The sequence below is a fragment of the Clinocottus analis genome, unplaced genomic scaffold, assembly GCF_023055335.1.
Source record: "Clinocottus analis isolate CAN_PGR_092001 unplaced genomic scaffold, fCliAna1.0.p SCAF_22, whole genome shotgun sequence".
NCBI classification, from domain to species: Eukaryota; Metazoa; Chordata; class Actinopteri; order Perciformes; family Cottidae; genus Clinocottus; species Clinocottus analis.
Genome location: NW_027175954.1, coordinates 6,577,189 through 6,597,046, shown reverse-complemented (window position 1 = coordinate 6,597,046; position 19,858 = coordinate 6,577,189). Strand labels below are relative to the sequence as shown.

Sequence of the window (19,858 nt, the reverse complement as noted above, 5' to 3'; positions counted from 1 at the left end):
TATCTATAAAGAGTTGTCTCTCTGTTGTTTGTCATATTCCACAGGCCTTAAGTGTATTCAGTCTGTGCATTCTGTTAATATGGAAACATAGTATTTTATCACAACACTTATTTTCATAATTATCTGTTCATGCAAATTTTATCAGAGCATTACAAATGTTTCTTAGTTTAATTAGTTCAACAGAATCGGGGGGAGGAAACAATGAACCTTTAATAAGAAGTGGATGGCACCCCAGCGTAATCAGTAAAGCTATCAAATACGAGTCCCCCTGAATGCAACATCAATGGGTGGGGCCAGTATGGTCCAATAGAATGCAGCAGCCTGAGACACGTTGCAACTGACATGTCAGCCTCCACAGCGTAGAAAACGGCAGCTAGCTTAGTGATAGACTCCACTATGGTAAGTTTACTGATACATTATCTTTTTCATGTTCAGCTTTATGTTTTACCAGATTACTTACAGATGACAGCGGCTCCTGGCAGTCTCCATTAATGTTATAAACACGGCTAGGTTCTCTCTCAGGTTATTTACTTTTCTTGTGTCACTTCAGGTTGTTGCGGACTCGCAGTCCTCCGACACAGGGACCATCCTTCGTGTTAGAGGGCCGCTGGAGTTGAAATGTCACCTGGACAGCACAGATGGTATGTTCAGAGACATTTTTTCTGCTGCTATATATTTTGTATCTTCAAGTTTACACTGTTTGATATGGAGCAGTCTAAGTCGTACCAGCATGATTTCAGTGCCTATTGTGCTTTCCTTCCGTGTCTTATAATTTCTGTACCTAAATTAGACACATATAACATACAGGAAAGCCTATACAATACCAATGAATAATACTATAACCCAATATGTAACTTTCTTAAAACTACCTACAGGGCCATAGCCATGAATTTATTAATAACTGAGTCCAACAGTTAGAAATCCTTCAGTGCAACTACTGATTGCATTTTGCTTGGACACCAAAAGAAGTCATTTTTATTTTCATTGTTTTCTTAAAAGTCAACCTTTTGATATTTTTAACTAACTAACTTGAACCATTTCTGAACCAAGATTAAAAACCCTCCTTGGTGAATTGTAGAATAGAAACTTCAATTTCTCGAAACAAAATCAAAGGCTCTGGTGTCCTCAGTGACCGCTAACCAGTGGTCATTTTATGTAAAAAAGATGTCCGCACTAAAGAAGCAAGTATGAAAAAAACAATAAACCAAAATAAAATGCTTGATAGTCAAGTTGTGTTAATTAGAAAAAGATAAATAAACAATTATAAATTACAGTGTCACATAAAAGATGTGCACTTAACTTTAACATCGACTACAAGATAAAATGCATAAAGAATACATATAGCAGAAATAATAATACAATACAATGTTGTAATTGGTAATGGATTAATATCCTCTGTCTGTCTTCTTCTAGTACGGCTCATGCACAAAGTCATCTCAAGAACATTCAAGACGCTTCAATCTCAAGTGAAATCTGAATCGTGTGTTCTCACAGTCTGTGACAGTCCTGTTATTATTTGGCCAAACAGAGGTGTTTACGCTATACCTGAAGAAATAACTCCAAACACACTATGTGAAGATATACATCAATGGATTCAGTAAGTTCACTTTAAAATAATTTATTTTTGTTTAAAATCCTCAGCTTTTTGTTTGTCAAATTAACATTTTATTTATTTTAGGTCAGATGAACAAGAGGCTGCTGGCAAGAGATCTGCAAAAAAGAAAAGCAAAAAAAGTTCAGCAGCAGTATGTCCACGTTATATTTATTAAGATGTTTTTTGTATCATTACCAATAGAAGCTACCATATGAACCATTAGGTATCATTAGGTATCTTAGCAGTCTTTTGTATTTTAGATGTAACCCAAGTAGGATTGCGGCATTTATTTTCGAAATTAAGGAATCTTCTGATTATTTTCTCAGTCAATTGACTAATAGCTTGTTTTGTAAAGTGTCTGAAAGTTAAATACACCCTTTTCAGTTTCGTAGAGCTGAAATTGAGTCCTACACATATCTTCTTTTATTTGACAAATAGTCAAAAATCCAAAGATATTCAGTTTTGTTCGTGAGAATGCAACATGGCAAAGGATGATTACTGTGCATCAAACTCTGGGTTATGAGCCCTGCATGGTTTAGCGCACCCTTTCTGCTATTCCCCACACATGTGACACAAACCCACAATCCCTTTGTCAGGAGGCCAGTATCTCCTCAATTCGGCCTTTGGGGCTGCTAAACTGGTGGTTAGCCACTGCTCCTAAGTGATATTAACACAGACACCATTTTTTTATGTTAATTATCTATGGACAGGGAGAGCAGTCTTTGTGTGAAGTTGAAGTACAATGTTTAGCGCCTGCCTGATGTTGGTAGCTTGCAGTATTCCCACTCACGGTGTAGTTTTCAAAAGCTCAAGGTGATGTCTTGTTATGTCCGATGAACAGTCCCAAACCCCAGTATATTCAGATTACTATCACAGAAGCGAAAGGAAAAACTGCAAACACTTCAAGTCTGTGTTATTATTATTATTTTAGCTTCTTTTTTATTATTATTTCAATGACATATTAAATGTATTAATTATAAAAATAGTTGCAAGTTAATTATCTGTCAAATGATTAATTGTTTCAGCTCTAAACCTAAGCATTTTCACCTATGCCTCATTGACTTTATTGTGCCTGAGCTTGAATGTAAATTCACCTTTGTCATTCAGAGTGTAATTAACCTTCGTCTGATGATGGAGGCGACAAAGACAGGCCCCCTTTCAGCCCCGATCCTCAGCAGAACAGTCCAGAAATCCCACTTGCTGTCTACAACTTTTCCTGTGGACTGCATCATCCGTACCACCTTCAATGAAACAATCAAAGAGTATGGCTCACCTTAAAAATGTTCATTATAACTAACCAAGCTCTGAAAACGTATTGCATGTGTGTGTGTAAACTTGAACTCACCTTCACCTGCTGCTACCATGAAGATTTTGCTGACTCTGAAAGTTTTTTCTTCTGGCCGCGCAGTGCCTTTGGGCGCCTGTTGGAGGCGCTAACTCATCAGCTGTGTGAGATGGAAAAAGTGACTTTGCAACACATTAAGGGGACCACACTGTTGGTACCTGAACCGCTCCACTTCCTCCTTCCAGAGCCAAAAGGGCTAGTGACTGTGGTTTACCCTGCAGGAGTGCCTGACAGCCAAATGGAGACACAACGTAAGGTAAGACTCACTATCAGAGAGTCTTTAAATTCCCAAATAAAAAGGCAACATGGAGCACAGAGAAGAATCCTCAGGTTCAGTCTGTAAATCCAACTCATTGTACTTGCATAAAACAGTGCCGGAATTAAAATATCTAATTGTCTTTGCCTGAATTATGTTCTTTTTTTTCTTCTTTTTTTACATATTTATGTCAATTTATTGGACACAAATGCTGTCTAATCAGGACCTGCATAAACAGTTTGAGCTACCAGATGACTGGCCCTATTTTAGAAGAGCCAATGCTTACCACTTTCCCAATGAGCCCTACAAAGATGGCTACCTCCGAAACCCTCATCTGGTCCTAACACATCCCACGCTGGACAATGGAAAGGTGCGCCTTATTAGCAGATTAAAGTCTGTCACACTGTATCTCCTCATGAATATTGAGACATACTCTGCATGGAATCGCAATCTTGTCTTCTGTGATGTGTGTCTTCTCTCAAGGTGTACTTGGTCCAGGGGGTGTACAGCTATCACCACTACATGCAAGACCATATGGATGACAATGGCTGGGGCTGTGCTTATCGCTCCCTCCAAACCATCTGCTCCTGGTTCCAGCAGCAAGGATACGTGGCGCAGGCCGTGCCCACTCACAAAGAGATCCAACAGGTACAGTAAGGGTCCAGTAAATATGACTATAACAATACTACGGAGTTCTAAAAGTTCTGTTTATTTGTTTTTTGTTTGCTTTGTCTTTCCATTTTTGGGTTTTGTTCTGTTTGCCTCTGTCTGTTGTCCCCAATAATGTAAAGCGTCTTTGTGTATTTAGAAAAGCACTATACAAGTTTAAATTATTATTATTATTATTATTATTATTATTATTATTATTATTATTATTAATACTATTATTATCATGTCCAAATGGCCCTCTTAAATAGGCTCTCCCTTTTCCAGGCTTTAGTGGATGTTGGAGACAAACAGGCATCCTTTTTTGGATCACGCCAGTGGATCGGATCCATTGAGGTTCAGGCTGTTCTGAACCAGCTGCTCGGGGTCACTTCCAAGATCATGTTTGTAAGGTGTGTTGTAAAATACCTGGTAGCAACTTGTGATGTACATATTTGTTTTATTTATCTGATGTTAAATGCTTTTTCTCTTTAGTCAAGGTTCTGATCTGGCATCCAAAGGCAGAGAACTGGCCAACCACTTCCTTACTGAAGGGACTCCCATCATGATTGGTAAGCTGGATGTCTGGAGGGTTTCCGAATGTTTCTAAACTGTGCTTCAGGTATACAGACACTTCATTCAACTGTAACAGCTTTCCCAAACTTTAAAACCAAAATGTCTATAGATACTTTCACCTAGTACATTTTCTTCAGACAAACAAAAACAATACATAAACTATAGCAACATGAAATTTATATCTGGTTTGGAAAAAGGTAGTGATTGTATCTAAATAATACAAAGACATGCAAATCTTAATTCCTTAGCACAAAGGTAAAACATTTTCCTTAGATGAATACAAGCTATCTTTTCATGTTATTTCTTTCTGTGTTGCAGGGGGAGGAGTTTTAGCTCACACTATTCTAGGTGTTGCATGGAGTGAGACCAGCGGACAAATCCGCTATCTCATCCTTGATCCACATTACACAGGAGCAGAGGACCTGCAGGTTATTACAGACAAGGTAACTGTTACAATCAATCCCACTGGCTGCATTTCTTTTTGTAAAGTACACATATTCAATTACTCTGCTCTGTACTCTGCACATGCTCTGTTAAATGTGATATGAATGTTATCTTTCCCAGGGCTGGTGTGGCTGGAAAGGACCGGATTTTTGGGATCAACTTGCGTATTATAATCTGTGTCTTCCTCAGAGGCCAAAGGTCATCTGACCTCTCACAATCTTTACGACAGGCATCATCTGACATTAGTAAAGCATTTGCAAAACTTAGGATGTGTTATTGCAAATTTAAGTAATTTGTGTGATGATGTCAAATTTCTTGTAATTTGCTTTTACGGTTTTGGTCACGTGCTACATAAATCATTGTCTTGACAACAAAGGCACACTAAGAAATGGTTACCATTTGGTATTGAAAAGAGAAATGTGTCATGTCAGCAATTATGTTCATTACCATTATTTAATAATACAAAGGCTGGTGAAAAAAAAACTAAAATGGCTCATTTCATTCATTAATATAATGCATCCTGGTCAACAGAGTTTTATTATTGCTGTGTTGCCAGGAGACTAATGGATGGTCTTACAAATAATGTATTTTATTATATTATATTCTGTGCAGTATATTTTGTCCTCAATTTTCCTTATTAAATTAGAAAAATATATTTTTATTTACAGAATTGAACTAAAATTATCAGCCGATCAAAAGTAAAGGTTTTGCCCATTTTTCAAGTGAAAATGTCAATTATTCTGTTATTCTAGCTTCGCAAAATATGAGGATTTTATACTTTGTCATACATGACAGTAAATTGAATGTCTTTCAGTTTTAGTTTTGGTTGAATGAAACAAGAAACTTGGTGACATCGCCTAGTTAATTTTGTTCGGCAATGACATAATAGTTGCAGCCCTATTACAGATGACCAATTAACACAAGCATCAAACATATATTGAACAAATGTCTGTATTTTCTTAAAGACAATGGCATTGTTTTATTTTTTTTACATACATTTATCTACATGTTTGTATTAATTTATTGATAACTATTTGTGTTTGTTCCTGAATGCTGCCTGTCTGACACAGCAAATTACTAGAAAACAATCACTCCTCGTAATTGAGTTTTGACAACCAGTTAGTTGTCAGAGTCAAATGGAACCTTTTCTCTTTTCGCTCTGCATAATAAAATGTAGAATTTTCTAAAGTCTGTCGAGCTGAGACGGAAAAAGTTCATTTTCCAGAAAAGTATTGTCACTCTTTGTGGCTTCATCTCCATGGGCTGATTGTGTAGCTATGGAACTGCCACAGATTAACCCCCACTCAATCTCCATCTCTACCCATCCTGCATAGGCATGTAAATTCTATGACAGTGACCAGACACAGGTTTATACGATAGATTCACCCAAGACCTATTGTCCTAGGACATTGGCATTTCATTAGTGTGTGTCACTTCTAGGTCTAACAATGTTATTAAGAGAAAACCCGTGACAAATTATAATGTCAGGGGACGCGCCTTCAGATAATCCCCTTTCTTGTTAATGGGTATGCACTAGGGGGAGCAGTAATAATAGATCCCTAAGGGAAAACTAAATAGCCTCTTGTCTATTTCTCTTATCAATTCTAATTATTGATGTGTTTAAGTTGTTTAAATCTTTACCTGAAAAAAAGACAAAGTACTGCAATATGATTTTTTTTCCATATGAATTATCTGTATGATTTTGTACTGGGTATGTGGTACTGCTGAAAAGCTGCTCAGTGACCAGATTTGATCAATGTACTAATGTCACCCAAAAAATTGTCAAAATTGAATACATTATAAACTAAATTTACTCTGTTGTAGTATACTATATAGTTCAGCAAACAAACCATATATGCTGAATTGGATTGAGAATCAGGTTTATTGACGTTTCACATACAAGGAGTTTGTCTGTGTTTTTTTGTGCATAACCAAAAAAACATGAAAAGAAAAAAAAACACAGCAAAAGTAAAGAAACATAATTATAAAATAGACATTTCTAATATACTATACATACATAAAAACTAATATTAATATATCCAATTTATAATATAGTTAATCCACAAGACTGCTACTATAGGAGTTGTATATGCTTGAAAGGGAGTGAACAGATGTCGTCGCTGGCAATTTGCAACCTAACACACTTCATTTTAAATATGGCTACTTTAGCCTTAAATTTGTCAACAAGGCAGATAACTCACTGTTACTCTTACTAACCCTCAAGTATTAGCACATTTTACTTTGAAAAACACACACACACACACACACACACACACACACAATGCATGTAACTAAATACTGTATGCTCTATGAACTTCAAAGGTAAAGGAATTGATTTAGTAGTTCATGGAACTAGCTGAGTTACTGTATTCCGTGAGTCACGTGACGAACAACACTTCCGTTCACGCGACTCTCTCTTTTTACGGCTCTGCTTTAGAGCGCTGCGCCAGGGTAACCGTTGCCAGGACGTGACGTTGCGTAGTTACCAGGCACCGTCACCACGTCAGGCTCTCGCCTGCTTCCCGCTGAAGAGGATTGTTTGTAAGTGCAGCTTTGCGGTTCAATTACGCGTCTTCTCGACGTAAATGTAACTGTAACGTGGGCCATGTTTTGACGGGCGACCCTTCGCCAGGTAAGATTTCGTTGTCTTTCATGTAAAGTTAGCTAATTTAGGCTAACACGCTAACATACTCTAGTAGACCAAACGTTGTCACGTTGAAAGTAACGTTATGTGTTCAATGTTTAAAACATGCTCAGCCTTCATCATAATCAGCTTTATTGGCCATGTGTGTTCAAATGCATGGAATTTTACTCCGGTTTCACGTAACTATTATCGTATATATGACATGTAATAAACAAGATAAATATAAAAAGACAACGGTTACAAAAAGACAACAGAGTATTGCCAATAGAAGATCGGAGTGACTGCCAGTGGAAAGAAGCTGTTCCTGTGTTTAGTGGTTTTGGCGTACTGTGCTCTGTAAAGCCAACCAGCCTTACACGGTGAAAAGTGTACTTTACTGACAGTAACGTTTACCACAGATTGTTTGTCCATATCTCAATCTAAAAGGGTATTGTCACACTAACCACCTACATACGTATTGCAGATGTATTGTGTGTTTTTATGTAACTCAATGCATTCGTGACTCACCGCAGAGACAAATTTCACCGAGTGGGACAATAAAGTTTATTGTATTGTATTGTATACGTAATTATTTTAAATATACTGTATGTACATTTGGTTTGTATTGGATGTCTTCTGCTGGATAAGTCTATACTGATGCCTCACAATAATCGTCACAAAAATTAGGACAGACTTGATATTCTCTTTAAATAAATTAACGTTGCACATTTTAATGAAGTTTTATAAGTTCCTGATTTCAGATCTTTTTATTGACAAATACTTTACACATACTATGCATTTGACTTGGTGAAAAGTGCATGACAATAAACAAAAACTTCAGTGCAATAACCTGAGACAAAATAGAAAAATCGTATGCCTTGTTGTATTGTACTCAATGGATTCAGTTTAGTGGTAAATTAATTCATCCAATCTCCAAAACACAGCAGCTTGGTTTTAAACATCATACATTTTAGTTAATTGGTTGAAACATAAAAAAAACAGTCACGGTTATTTGACTTTAACTCTATTCTCACATCTCGTTCTTAAACTATTTTTTAGGTGGAGTGTCTTGTCTGTCATGTTCAACCCCAGTGAACTAGAAGGGGAAGTGGATCATTCCTTTTTCGACAGTGACTGTGATGATAGCAGCAGAGATGGAGAAGAAAAGATAGAGAAAGGCTTGAAGGCTGGAAAAGAGAACCCACCCGCACCTGAGAGGCTACATGCAAAACAGACGGAAAAAACTCAAGGTTGTTCATCTCCAGGGACTGATGAAACAAAAAAACAACACCTGATGCTAGTTGACAACAACTGTACCAGAGCAGAAAGAAAAGAGAACAGCTCTCAAGTAAAGGGAGAAAAGAGTTATAGGAAGTCTGTTGCCTGTACATCAGATAAAGCCAATCATATTAGCAGTGATGGTGAGCCAGACTGTAATTCACAATCTAAAAGGCACGATGAAACATTTATTGTGTTATTGGATGAGGCCGGGGATGTAAACTGTAAGGATGTGTACAGCCAGAGACCAAATGAGTATGAAGAAGATGCATTGCCATCCAAGCACTCAGACTCAAAAATGGAAAATAAACAATCTCCTAAAAAACAGATACGAAATTGGCGTACCAGCAGTCCATCCTCGACCTCAACTGAAAGTAGCGTGGACGCAGACTCGGAAAGCTCCTATAGCAGCAGAAATGTGAGAAACAGTATAGATTCCCCCACCCTTCCCAAGCCTCTTTTATCCCATGAAATGAGAAGGACCCGTGCAGGCTCAGCAGGATCTCGGGACGTGCCTATCGGCCATACAGAGGAGTCAGAGGATACAGTGACAGATGTGAGCCCCCTCTCCTCTCCTGACATCAGTCCTCTCCAGTCATTGGACCTGAACCACACAGAGGCTAAAGAGGGAAGCCTTAAAGAGCAGCAGCAGGAGACTGTGCCCTCCAGTGGCCTTAGTGACATGCATCAGGATGAAGACTCGGATCAGGATGTAGAAGAGTGTGAGTAAAACTGCCTTCCTTGTCTGTCACTTTGGCTTTCTATGCTTTGTTTTATACCAAAGCTTCCCAACCTTTTGGGTTTTCGGTCCTTTAAAATGAAGCAATGTCTATTGACAACTCAGCCCTCAGACAAGAACATAACTTAACATTGCAAACAGAGCATGGTCTTTAACAAATATAAACTGCCACAAAAAAATTGTTCTCTTGCTAAAGCAGGCCAAGTATTTTTTTACAATGAGCAATAAAATATTAAATGGACTTTATCTATAATCTTGCATTTTCTCTTCAGGAGACGTTAAGCCTGCCTGTTTTGTAAGCCAATGCTTATTTACCTGAACTCTACGGTGCACACAGAGATTTTTAACTTTTAGCTTAATTCATATAAGGCGATATACTGTAGTTCCTGAATATATTCATAACTATGGATTTGCACTGAACATCAAAGACGAACTTCCCCTTACAGTACATCAAGAACGATTACCACTGAGCACGTTGAAAATCATACTGAAATGAATAACATTCAATTGAGATTTTACCTTACCAGAATGTCTTTGCTAAATATGACTTTTAAAAAAATGTACGTACATTAGTTTTTGACATTAGTAGTACACCATAAACAAAAACATTTAACATTAGCATTTCAACAAAAAAATTAGGACCAAAAATAAGTTTCATTCCAGGAGAGAAATGAGAACTTGACTACTGACTACAAATGGTTACAGGTGGTTGACATTGCCAAGCAAGCACTGTTTTATATTCAAGTGCTCTTGTTATTTACTAAAAGATATTTTGAATTGAAACAAGATTGGACTTTTTTTTTACCTGTACTTGTTTTGTTGTATGAACAATACATATTTACATTTAAATGAAGGTATTGTAAAACCAAAGTGATGAAATAATGTATTGCTTAGATGTTTTCTTTATTTTTGTGAACGAAAAGAAATCTATATTTTTTTTTCTCCCTATTTTTTATTTTTTTGGTCCTAATTTTTTATTTTTGTCCTAATTTTTTTTTGTTTTGTTTTTGGTCCTATTTTTTATTTTTTTTTCTGGTCCTAATTTTTATTTTTTTATTTTTTTTGGTCCTAATTTTATTTTATTTTTTTTTCTGGTCCTAATTTTTTTTTCTTTGTGCGGGAATGGGCTTCCATACATAAGACACAATAACTCCCATTTTTAAAAGGCAGATAAGGAAATTGTAATAAATGTCCTTTTCACCAATCAGGCTCCCTCAGCTCAGAAAGTCGGCTTGGAGGTAAACTGGTTTCCTGTGCTGGGGCAAGAAACAGGAAAAACTACTCGTTCACCAATGATGAGGTCCAACGCATAGATCGTGAGAACCAGCGTCTTCTTCGTGAGCTTTCGCGCCAATCTCCCGGGCCCAGACCAGGAAGTACAACAAGGAAGAACCCATCCCATATGGCAAGCAAGTTGCCTCATATTCGCCTCTCTCACAGTGCACTCAACCGGCAGCGGGAACAGCGACGCATCGAGAAGGACAACCTGGTGAGCTTTTCCACTTGTGTGGATTGATACTCAATTTAAGATAAAAACTCAACTTTAAACATGATGTAGGCATTCTTGTCACTCTAATTCCTCTGTTTTTATTTTATTTTGGCTTTTCAAAACACTTTTTTCAATTTGTGATTCTTTCACTTTAGCTTAGTGTTATTAATATTTATCTCATGCACACAAACGGTATACAGCATTATCTGTCCATAGAGTCCAAGTCAATTCTTCAGCTAAGACCTTTGTCACGTGACATTTATTCTTGTGTCTGTCTCTACATTGACCTATTAGCAAAGGCAAATTGCCAAATATCCTTGAAACAACTGTTTTGGTCAATTTTAAAATAGCACCATGAAAAAACATCTAAAGTAATGAAGTTAGCCTCAGTTAGTAGGTTCTACAGGTGCTGCTGTGTCTCTCCAAAGACATTTCCGATTCCTAATTTGTGTAATTACGTCAATCAATACTGCAACTGAAATGCAAAGCTGATATTTGCTCCTCTCTTGGCAATCTTCTGTCACTGAGATTATTAAAGCATCCTTTATATACAAACATATTATTATTATTATATATATCAACTTTTTCAGGAAGGACTAAAAAAGATGCACTTTAGCTGACGTTATTTCCATTCAGTTATTACTGCATTTAATTAAAACTTAAAATTCTAGAAGCGGACAGAAAAAACATTTTCTGGGAGAATATGCTAGTTAAGTAGTTTCAGTAAAACTACACATGTTTTTGTATCTTTTAACATGTGGCATTTTCTACAGCTATATTGCTTTATACTTTAGTTTACATTTATTTCAGGGTACTAGTAAGTTGGATTGGGATAAGAGGGCCTCCCCTGAAAGCAGACACAGATGGACTTGGACAGATGGCAGCAGGTGGCAGGATAGCAACGCCATCGAGTAATATTATAAGACAGTTCGGCCTCTGCAGCTTTCACCTCTCACCGCTTATATTAACTCTGCTTGACCACTTTGTGATGAAAGCAAACAAAAAGCAGTGTTTAAACATGTTTCGGTAATACTTTTACTTATTGGCAGCCAGCAGATTGTTATTCTCTCCTCTGAAAACGGAAACACAAAAACTTGTATTATTGTCTTCACTGATATTTTTACACGTCACTATTGCTGATTGCAGATATTACATTAAAGCTGATTTAAGTTTTTTTCAGGGAATTGTTTCCACTCATTTTTAGGACAAACTGACCTCTCCTCTTTCATCCATCCCTCTTCGTTGTCAGGAGTACTTTTCACCTTTTCTATTCTTAGTGGGAAGTAACTGAATCTGCCATGTGATCAGTGTATCCATCCCACACATCACACATTTAAGACACCCTGCTCTGTTGATCCTGCACCAACAGGGTAGAACATTAAACTAGTTATGCAAGTAGAACAAGTTTGATATCTTTGAAGGTTGATCAATTACACATTATTTCTTTAAATTATCTCTCAAATGATAAATAAAAAAAAAATATTTATACATCAGAAATTCAGTAGGTAACCAGTCTGATTGCACTTAGAAGGCATCAGAGCCTTTTTATGACCTGGTGGACTTAGTGAAATTCTCTTGACTGCTTTTTTTGCTGGATAAGTTCATGAGGAATTTTTGTTTAATGATGGATTTCTGCAGAGCATGCAGGTGGGAGTGTAACTGCATGTATGACATTCAGCAACTTGCCTACACTGCTTTGCCTCATGCAGTTTGGTTGTGTTTGTTATTTACCAGATATGTTTTTATTTAAGATCAGCCTGCAGTAAATAGCTTAATAAATGAAATGTTATTATATGCTTTTTAATTCACATAACTTCTGATGCATTTTGAGGTTTTATGGCTAATAAAGGCAGCCACACATGCCTACATCTTTCCAAGTTGAACCTGACAGATATTCTGAACATTCATGTCAAATGTTATTATTATTTGCCAAGACAATTAGCATTTATAGAACGTAGAATATTTTAAGTATTACTTACTTGGTATGTGTTTCTTTCAGGCTTTCTTAAAGAGGCTGGAGTCCGTCAAGCCAACACCTGGCCTAAACCGTTCAGAACAACTTAAGGACTACCAGCGGCACATTGGATCCGTGGGAGCTCCTTCATACCCCGTCTGTATGTCTCCCACAAAGTCAGAGAGATCGACCAGTAAGACGCCCTCAGGTAGGTACCGTGAGTCTGGATCTTCCAGCTTGGCTGTTTTCAAAATGTTTTGTATAACCTAAAGCGTATAACAACATGGTGTTGAGTACCTGCTCATACAAGCAAAACAGATGAGGAGACTGTTGAAATATCAAGGATGTGCCTTCTTGGTCATATTAAGACCACCTCTTCGACCACTTACGTATTATAAAAGTCCAACTATACGTCTTGGGACTGAGGTAGCTGCACATGATACAAGCACCTGTGCACCTGATTGGTTAGACCCTACAAGAGCAGCTACCAGCTGTATGCTGTTATTTTGTAGAAGCCTTCTATTGTTTGCATGTGTTGTCTTAATTTAAAGTAAACAAAGTAGATCAGCATGTCCCGCTCCACTGCATTGCTCCTCTCAAATTGAAGGCTGCAGATTTAGCTCATATGTCTGAGCTGCTGCCTTCAGATGGCTGCAGAGATTCAATGAACAGAAGAAGAATTTCAGACATTAAAAGGCAGCTTTGAATGCCTGATGCTGGTAAGACTCCTCCATCATATCGGTTATGACTGACTTACAGATGTTCCCCGTGCCATATATTTAACATGGTTAAAGAATTTTGAATATGTTCTAGTTACATTTTGTCAAACTGTGTAAACTGTATGTCATTACTGGGTTTAATAATTCACCAACAGCGGATAGTTATAATAGTGTGTGTGATAAACTGTACTGTACCTGTTTGTTATGGTTGACATATAAATATTAAATGTCAGTGATACATTGTCGTCTCATTAGAAATTCAAAAAGTACATTAGGTTTCTGATTTGATGATAAAACGGTTAATCTGTAATCAGAACATATCCCTCTGTTATTCACACCAGCAGGTCCCAGACCAGCCAGTTCCCACAACCGCAGCTCCAGAGCGGTTTCCACCACTAACTTCAGCAAAACACCTGTACCCAGATCTAAAGAACAGCCCAGTGAAGCCTGGTGCTAATAACATTGCCATTATCAGATACTTAATCTACAATAAAACACATCACTATTGTATATTCATGACAAAAGGTAACGTTGCCAAGGTACAGAGCTTGAAGCATCTTTTTTACATGCATGGATTGATCAAACTTTTTGTTGACAGAATACAAATCACTCAATATTTGGTTGTCATGTTGTCATATAGAAGATGAACTTTTCCCCCATTCTTTGATGCTAAAATAAAGCAAATGGTGATCTGAGCTCAGATATTTTGGAACTCATTTAAATAGTTCAGCTGTGTCTTCAGAGTACTGACTCTTCAAGACAGTATGCTGGCTTTATTTTTGGACAGACTGTCTTACACTTTCACAGCTGCGTTCAAATGTCAATTAACTGTTTCAGAGATGGATGTTTCCATTACATCTACATTTTTTGCCCCCTTTTTTATAGCTATATGTACTGTTTATAATGTTCCAAAGAATTACGTATTTAACCAATAAAAATATATATTAAATATTATTTTGGTGTTTCATATATTCGATTCCTTCATAAAATGAAGCTACATGTTCCAGCAGTTATAACAATAGTTTGTTGGTTAGGGGAGTAGATGTACATACTGAATAGATTCATGTGGTGCTTGTGACTTTATGAAAAGGTTCTGTACAAAACCAAAATTGCTGTTGTACAAACCTCTCAGCTGCTTTGTAGTTGAGATTTGTCAGCAGAACAGCTAATGGTGCAAAATGTATTAATTCACATGAATGGACAGATTTCTTTGCCAAGCAGTGAAGTGAAAATCAAGGCACTGTTACTGAATGTCACTTTCCAATGTAAAGATATTTTTTATAAAATCCTAATTACTGTTTTAACTGTATTGTGTTACTATAGCTTTTTCTAATCTATTGACATGTCACATCACAGATGTAAAAAATAAAAACGATGATGGCTGTATTTCATTTAGCTGCTTCAGTTTCATGGTCCTGGTATTGTACATGCTCACTTTGAAACTTTAGGTAAGACTTAGGCCTGCAGTGAAAAAAGGCATATTTAACTACAGATGCATCAAAAACACTGGACTATTGCAACAATAAATCTTTATTCTCAATAAAATGTGTGAGGTGGAATACATGGCTCAGAATGGTCACAACATAACCATACATGGCCCTCAGCAACTGCTTTACCAACTAACTGACATGACGAGTAGTGACGTCATATCATACATCATATCTCCATTGAAATACCGGCATGACTTTTTAACACTGTAACAACTCTTTGTGCGTCATAGATGTGTTGATATATATATATATATATATATATATATATATATATATATATATATATATATATATATATATATATATATATATATATATATATATATATATATATATATATGGGTTTCCTTGGGGACTGGGAGATTTCAAAGTTTATGTGTACTTCTTGATCTCGTCATACAGCACCAACACAAAGGCACCACCCATGCCTCTGATCACATTGGACCAGGCACCCTTGAAGAAGGCTTTCCCCCCCTCGTCCCTAATGATCTTCTTCCAGCAGTCAATTGTGCCCGTGTACATGATGTCAGCTGTGGACACAAATAAATGAAAAATGACTGATAATGCCCAAGGATGCATGCGTAAATGGGCAAAAAAAACCTATGAAATGCATCACTACAAGACATACGCATAAGTGACGCTCACCTTGTTTGCGTCCAGACTGCATCATCATACGACGTCTGACAGTATCAAAGGGGTATGAGATAATACCCGCTGCAGCAGTGACAGTCTGGGCGATCATCCAGGTGATGACGATGTGTGTGTTCTTGGGGTCTGGCAGCATACCTGCATGAGGGGGGAGTTAAGTCACCCGCTTGACATAAAATAAACATACTTTAAAAACATGTTAGGATCAGCCAGATGTGCGCACCTTTAGCTGTGTCAAAGCATCCGAAGTAGGCCGCTCTGTAGATGATAATACCCTGCACTGACACGTTGAATCCGGTATAAAGACCCTTGAGGCCATCGGTTTTGTAGATCTTAGTGAGGCAGTTTCCAAGACCACTGAACTCTCTCTCAGCTGTACCCTTGCCGATGTCGGCAGCGAGTCTTGTTCTGGCGAAGTCGAGAGGGTAGACGAAGCAGAGCGAAGTCGCCCCAGCTGCACCGCCGGAAGCGAGATTACCAGCGAAGTAACGCCAGAATTGTGTTTTTTGATCCACACCACCGAGGAAGACCTTTTTGTACTTATCTTTGAAGGCGAAGTTGAGGGCTTGGGTGGGGAAGTAACGAATCACGTTGGCCAGGTTGCCTCTCCAAAAGGAAATAAAGCCCTGTTCCTTTGGGATCCTCCTCACACAGTCCATGATTCCCTTGTACTGCATATCTGCGGTGATCTGTTTGCTGGCATGCTGGACCTACAAACAAAGACAATAAAAGCACATTAAAAAAGACACATGTAACTCCCTCACACTGTGGTTAATTAAGTATCTTGTAAAATGCTGCGCAATTTTGTCATCCACAATTTTACATTTAAACAGAATAATAATATTTGGTATTTACATTTTATTAACTTCTTGTATCATTTTTGTCAGCCAGGCATTACTGTGTGTAGTTGTAGGCCCTGGCTCCATGCACACTCATGTCACTTGAGAACCAGCTATGTATTAGATTACATAGTTTAGGTTAAATATAGCAATTCAATTTCACTGAATATTACTGCGGTCATCTGTTACATTGAATTAATAATTAGCTTACTAAACGTACAATTAGCTCACAAATTAGTAGTATGGCAATTTTATTGACACATATTAGGAGGCATTGTCGCCGTTGCTATCAGCAGCAAAATGTCAAGTCCAGTACGTGCGTAAAGCCATCTCCACATGGGACCGGGACCTCCCACGTGCCTCATAACTTTACACACATATAAGAACTTCAACAGTGCACAGCAAGGCTTTTTTTCTACCAAAATCTATTTCAAATTTACATTTCAACGTTTGGTTTATCAGTAATCCAACATTTACGCACACTTTACGCACAAAAGAATGGCCATGCAGCCATGCTTTTGGCATCAGATGGTTCGATTATTTTACCTGCAACAACAGCTTTACTCTCTCAATGGGAGCGACAGCTGTTTTGGAGATGGCAGCGGCAACGCCGCCGGCCAAAAAGTCCTTCATGAAACTAACCACCGCGTCCGACATGGTTGGATCTTTCTTGTACAGAGCTGAAACTCCTGACTGATCCAAACTTCAACGAGGTCCTCAAGGAAACCCAACGCCCATCCAAGTGGGCGAGCCCTCCCGTCTGTCCTAATATATATCGGCGCCATGTATCGCGAGAAATTTCAGTGACGGTTTGCGTTTTATCCAACAGATAAACGAGGCTGAATGAATATCCGAGGTTGAAGGTCAAGACGTGCGCCATGTTCTTGAAGCCAGGACGAGCCATGCCGGTTTCAATGACACACTATGTGTAATGTGTAATTAACTAAAAAAGGGAAATAGGCAAACTGTCAGCTTGCAGTTTTGCTGCACATACATTTTTAACACCTGTTGGAAATCCGAGTCAATCGGCTGCATGGAGGTAGGGTAGAGTACCAAGTGAAAACATTTTCTTTCAAAATAAGTTATATGACCTCTATAGAACATTGTTAAAGTCAGTTTTGCTGTGAAGAAATCTAATACTCGCTGGCTTGACAAGTGGAACATCATGTGCCACGTGCTTGCGCGCATGCTTTGACACGAGCAACCGATATGATCCAAAACGAGGCCAAGTTGGCTGAAGGGACATAGGCCACAATAAACTACAGCTTCCAGTCCAGCAGTGTGGCTGGGTTGAAGACTGTTTTATATGATTACAACAATTGTGGCTTTCTGTGAGCTATCAAATACATGCACTATTGCAATTATATATGTCCTTGTGGAGAGATAGATTTTACAATTAGAGATAAAAATGTACCCTCTTGAAAATCATTAATGCAGTGTCAAATATAAGACTTTTTAAGAAAAGGATTTGAAAATAGCACCACCTAAATACATATTCAATTGCAATAATATATTAATACAATACAATTTGTTCGAAAGAGTTTACCTGGAAGCTTGTCTTCTTAGGACTGTAATTGCCACCTCACAGCCACTTGGTGGCGCTGCTCGACTGTATTGATTCATAGGCAAAGTTACAAGGTTGAAACCTTGTAAAACATGTTTTCTAACAGGACACTATATAATTAATAACCCCACTGATAAAGCCTCAATAATAATGATAATATTGTCATGTTACTAATTCTTACAAAATCCTTTGTTTTTATTGGTTATTCTTTCAACGTGTAAGTGGATGGTAGACCCTGTTGCTAACAGGGTGAGTAAAACAACAGTGACACTTCTCTTCATAGAACTTTCATTGATAGTTTTGTTGTGCACATATTTAAACCTAGTGAACTAGTGTAATGGCTTATCTGAAGTTGTATTTGGTTGTGCTTCTGCTTTCCCATCCCCATGGTGCTGTGTTGTGCTGTCTAGTCAATAGGTGGCACTAGAGAGCTGGTTTACATTAAAGGGCATCACTGACATCCCCAGAGTGCAATTGTGGTACCCAGTAAAACAGGTGTTTTTCCTAATTTACTCCACACTCCACTCACAACAATACAAATAATGCACCACTTTATTGGTTCCCCACAGGGAAATGTTCTTAAGTAGCCCCCACCAGCCGGGCCAGAGGTCAGGCCCAGCTGCAAGGAATCCAGCCTCAGAGCTGGTGAGGGATTCAGCATGGAGTTCACGTGAACACTTCAGTGAGGCAGATGCTTGCTGATACAGAGACTTGCACCTGCTTTTGGCCAGCAGAAGTAATACTTTTGGCAGTTTCAGAGCACATAGAACTAATTCACAATTTTCTCATTTTAAGCTTCTTTGTTCTGAGCTGTCAGGGATTGTCTGGTTTAATGCCGTTGTTTAAGTTTACAGTTATTATTAATACCTCTATCAATCTTGTTTTGTCAACGTAACATTAAACTATACTTCTCAATCTATCTTGTTTGTCATCACAATTTGTATCTATAATTAAAGATAGCAAGTTTTCAATCAGCAAATTTGTCTCCTCTATTATTTTCAAAAATACTTTTATTTTGTAAAACTCACCAACGACTGCTCATGTGATGATCTAAAATATATGTAGTAACTATTTGGATAGCCGGAGGAGACTCGGCTGAGTATGTTGGCCTGCAGAAACCCGAAAAAGTTCTTCTTGTGTTATTTCCGGAAACAAATGTAACTTGTTTTGTGCTGTTAAAACTCTTTTTATAATTGTATTTAAATCTGATCTAGATTTGCGAAAGTCGTTGCTCAGTAACCTTGGATCTTGGAGATTGAAGGAGGGGTCGTGGAGAGGGGGTGTGGGCTTGGATTTGCATTTTGAGTATGAAGAGCTGCAGGTGTCAGACAGTTGGACCCCCCCGCCACACACATAAACATGCACATAAGCAAAGCCGTTACGCATAGCTCCAACACCAATACAGTCACTGATTTTATCTGTTAAGAAGTAACTGTGACGAGAATCTCTTTATTCCTCTGGTCCCCCACCGTCTGAGACCTTAGATCTTCGACCAGTAAAGGCTCAAAGATAATGGAGATTATGAGTGTCAGACAGGGTTAAAACCGCAAATATTAGGGGCAAACCTCACCAGCGTAAGGTCAATGGTTGCTTCTGACTCCAGCGTGTGATTCAGACTGAATTTCTGGTTAGGTTCTAATTCTTCTAAAACTAAT

At 37.9% G+C, this 19,858-nt stretch overlaps 3 protein-coding genes across 6 annotated transcripts; 2 read left to right on the top strand and 1 right to left on the bottom strand.

Moving 5' to 3' along the window:
• Positions 1-337: 337 nt before the first annotated feature.
• On the top strand, positions 338-6,386 carry ufsp2 (ufm1-specific peptidase 2). The gene is made up of 12 exons (XM_068588971.1): positions 338-399; positions 551-641; positions 1,414-1,597; positions 1,679-1,745; positions 2,702-2,856; positions 3,003-3,195; positions 3,419-3,565; positions 3,679-3,843; positions 4,129-4,253; positions 4,336-4,412; positions 4,735-4,859; positions 4,981-6,386. The coding sequence occupies exons 1-12, from the start codon at positions 397-399 to the stop codon at positions 5,065-5,067; spliced, it is 1,419 nt and encodes a 472-aa protein (XP_068445072.1). The 5' UTR covers positions 338-396; the 3' UTR covers positions 5,068-6,386.
• A 953-nt stretch (positions 6,387-7,339) lies between these two features.
• Positions 7,340-19,075, top strand: cfap97 (cilia and flagella associated protein 97). Of its 4 annotated transcripts, none has more exons than XM_068588764.1 (5): positions 7,340-7,492; positions 8,543-9,483; positions 10,709-10,989; positions 12,989-13,151; positions 18,773-19,075. In XM_068588764.1, the coding sequence occupies exons 2-5, from the start codon at positions 8,562-8,564 to the stop codon at positions 18,784-18,786; spliced, it is 1,380 nt and encodes a 459-aa protein (XP_068444865.1). In that variant the 5' UTR covers positions 7,340-7,492; positions 8,543-8,561; the 3' UTR covers positions 18,787-19,075. The 4 variants fall into 4 exon arrangements, with proteins under 4 accessions (XP_068444865.1, XP_068444863.1, XP_068444862.1 ...); XM_068588762.1 differs by lacking the exon at positions 18,773-19,075 and adding an exon at positions 14,007-14,174; XM_068588761.1 differs by lacking the exon at positions 18,773-19,075 and adding an exon at positions 14,004-14,174.
• Positions 15,473-17,370, bottom strand: slc25a4 (solute carrier family 25 member 4). Its single transcript, XM_068588765.1, has 4 exons — positions 17,186-17,370; positions 16,024-16,510; positions 15,798-15,938; positions 15,473-15,682 (listed from the first exon to the last, which is right to left on the bottom strand). The coding sequence occupies exons 1-4, from the start codon at positions 17,294-17,296 to the stop codon at positions 15,525-15,527; spliced, it is 897 nt and encodes a 298-aa protein (XP_068444866.1). The 5' UTR covers positions 17,297-17,370; the 3' UTR covers positions 15,473-15,524.
• Positions 19,076-19,858: the final 783 nt, after the last annotated feature.

Bases quoted from the DNA above. Each gene is read 5' to 3' on its own strand.
- ufsp2 (XM_068588971.1), top strand. The intron at 2,857-3,002 runs GTATGGCTCACC...CTGGCCGCGCAG, and splicing joins TTCAATGAAACAATCAAAGA to TGCCTTTGGGCGCCTGTTGG. The intron at 3,844-4,128 runs GTACAGTAAGGG...TCCCTTTTCCAG, and splicing joins CTCACAAAGAGATCCAACAG to GCTTTAGTGGATGTTGGAGA.
- cfap97 (XM_068588761.1), top strand. From the start codon at position 8,562: ATGTTCAACCCCAGTGAACTAGAAGGGGAAGTGGATCATTCCTTTTTC. The intron at 10,990-12,988 runs GTGAGCTTTTCC...TGTTTCTTTCAG, and splicing joins GCATCGAGAAGGACAACCTG to GCTTTCTTAAAGAGGCTGGA. The intron at 13,152-14,003 runs GTAGGTACCGTG...TATTCACACCAG, and splicing joins GACCAGTAAGACGCCCTCAG to CAGGTCCCAGACCAGCCAGT.
- slc25a4 (XM_068588765.1), bottom strand. From the start codon at position 17,296: ATGTCGGACGCGGTGGTTAGTTTCATGAAGGACTTTTTGGCCGGCGGC. The intron at 16,511-17,185 runs GTAAAATAATCG...CTTTGTTTGTAG, and splicing joins GAGTAAAGCTGTTGTTGCAG to GTCCAGCATGCCAGCAAACA. The intron at 15,683-15,797 runs GTGAGCGTCACT...TTGTGTCCACAG, and splicing joins GCAGTCTGGACGCAAACAAG to CTGACATCATGTACACGGGC.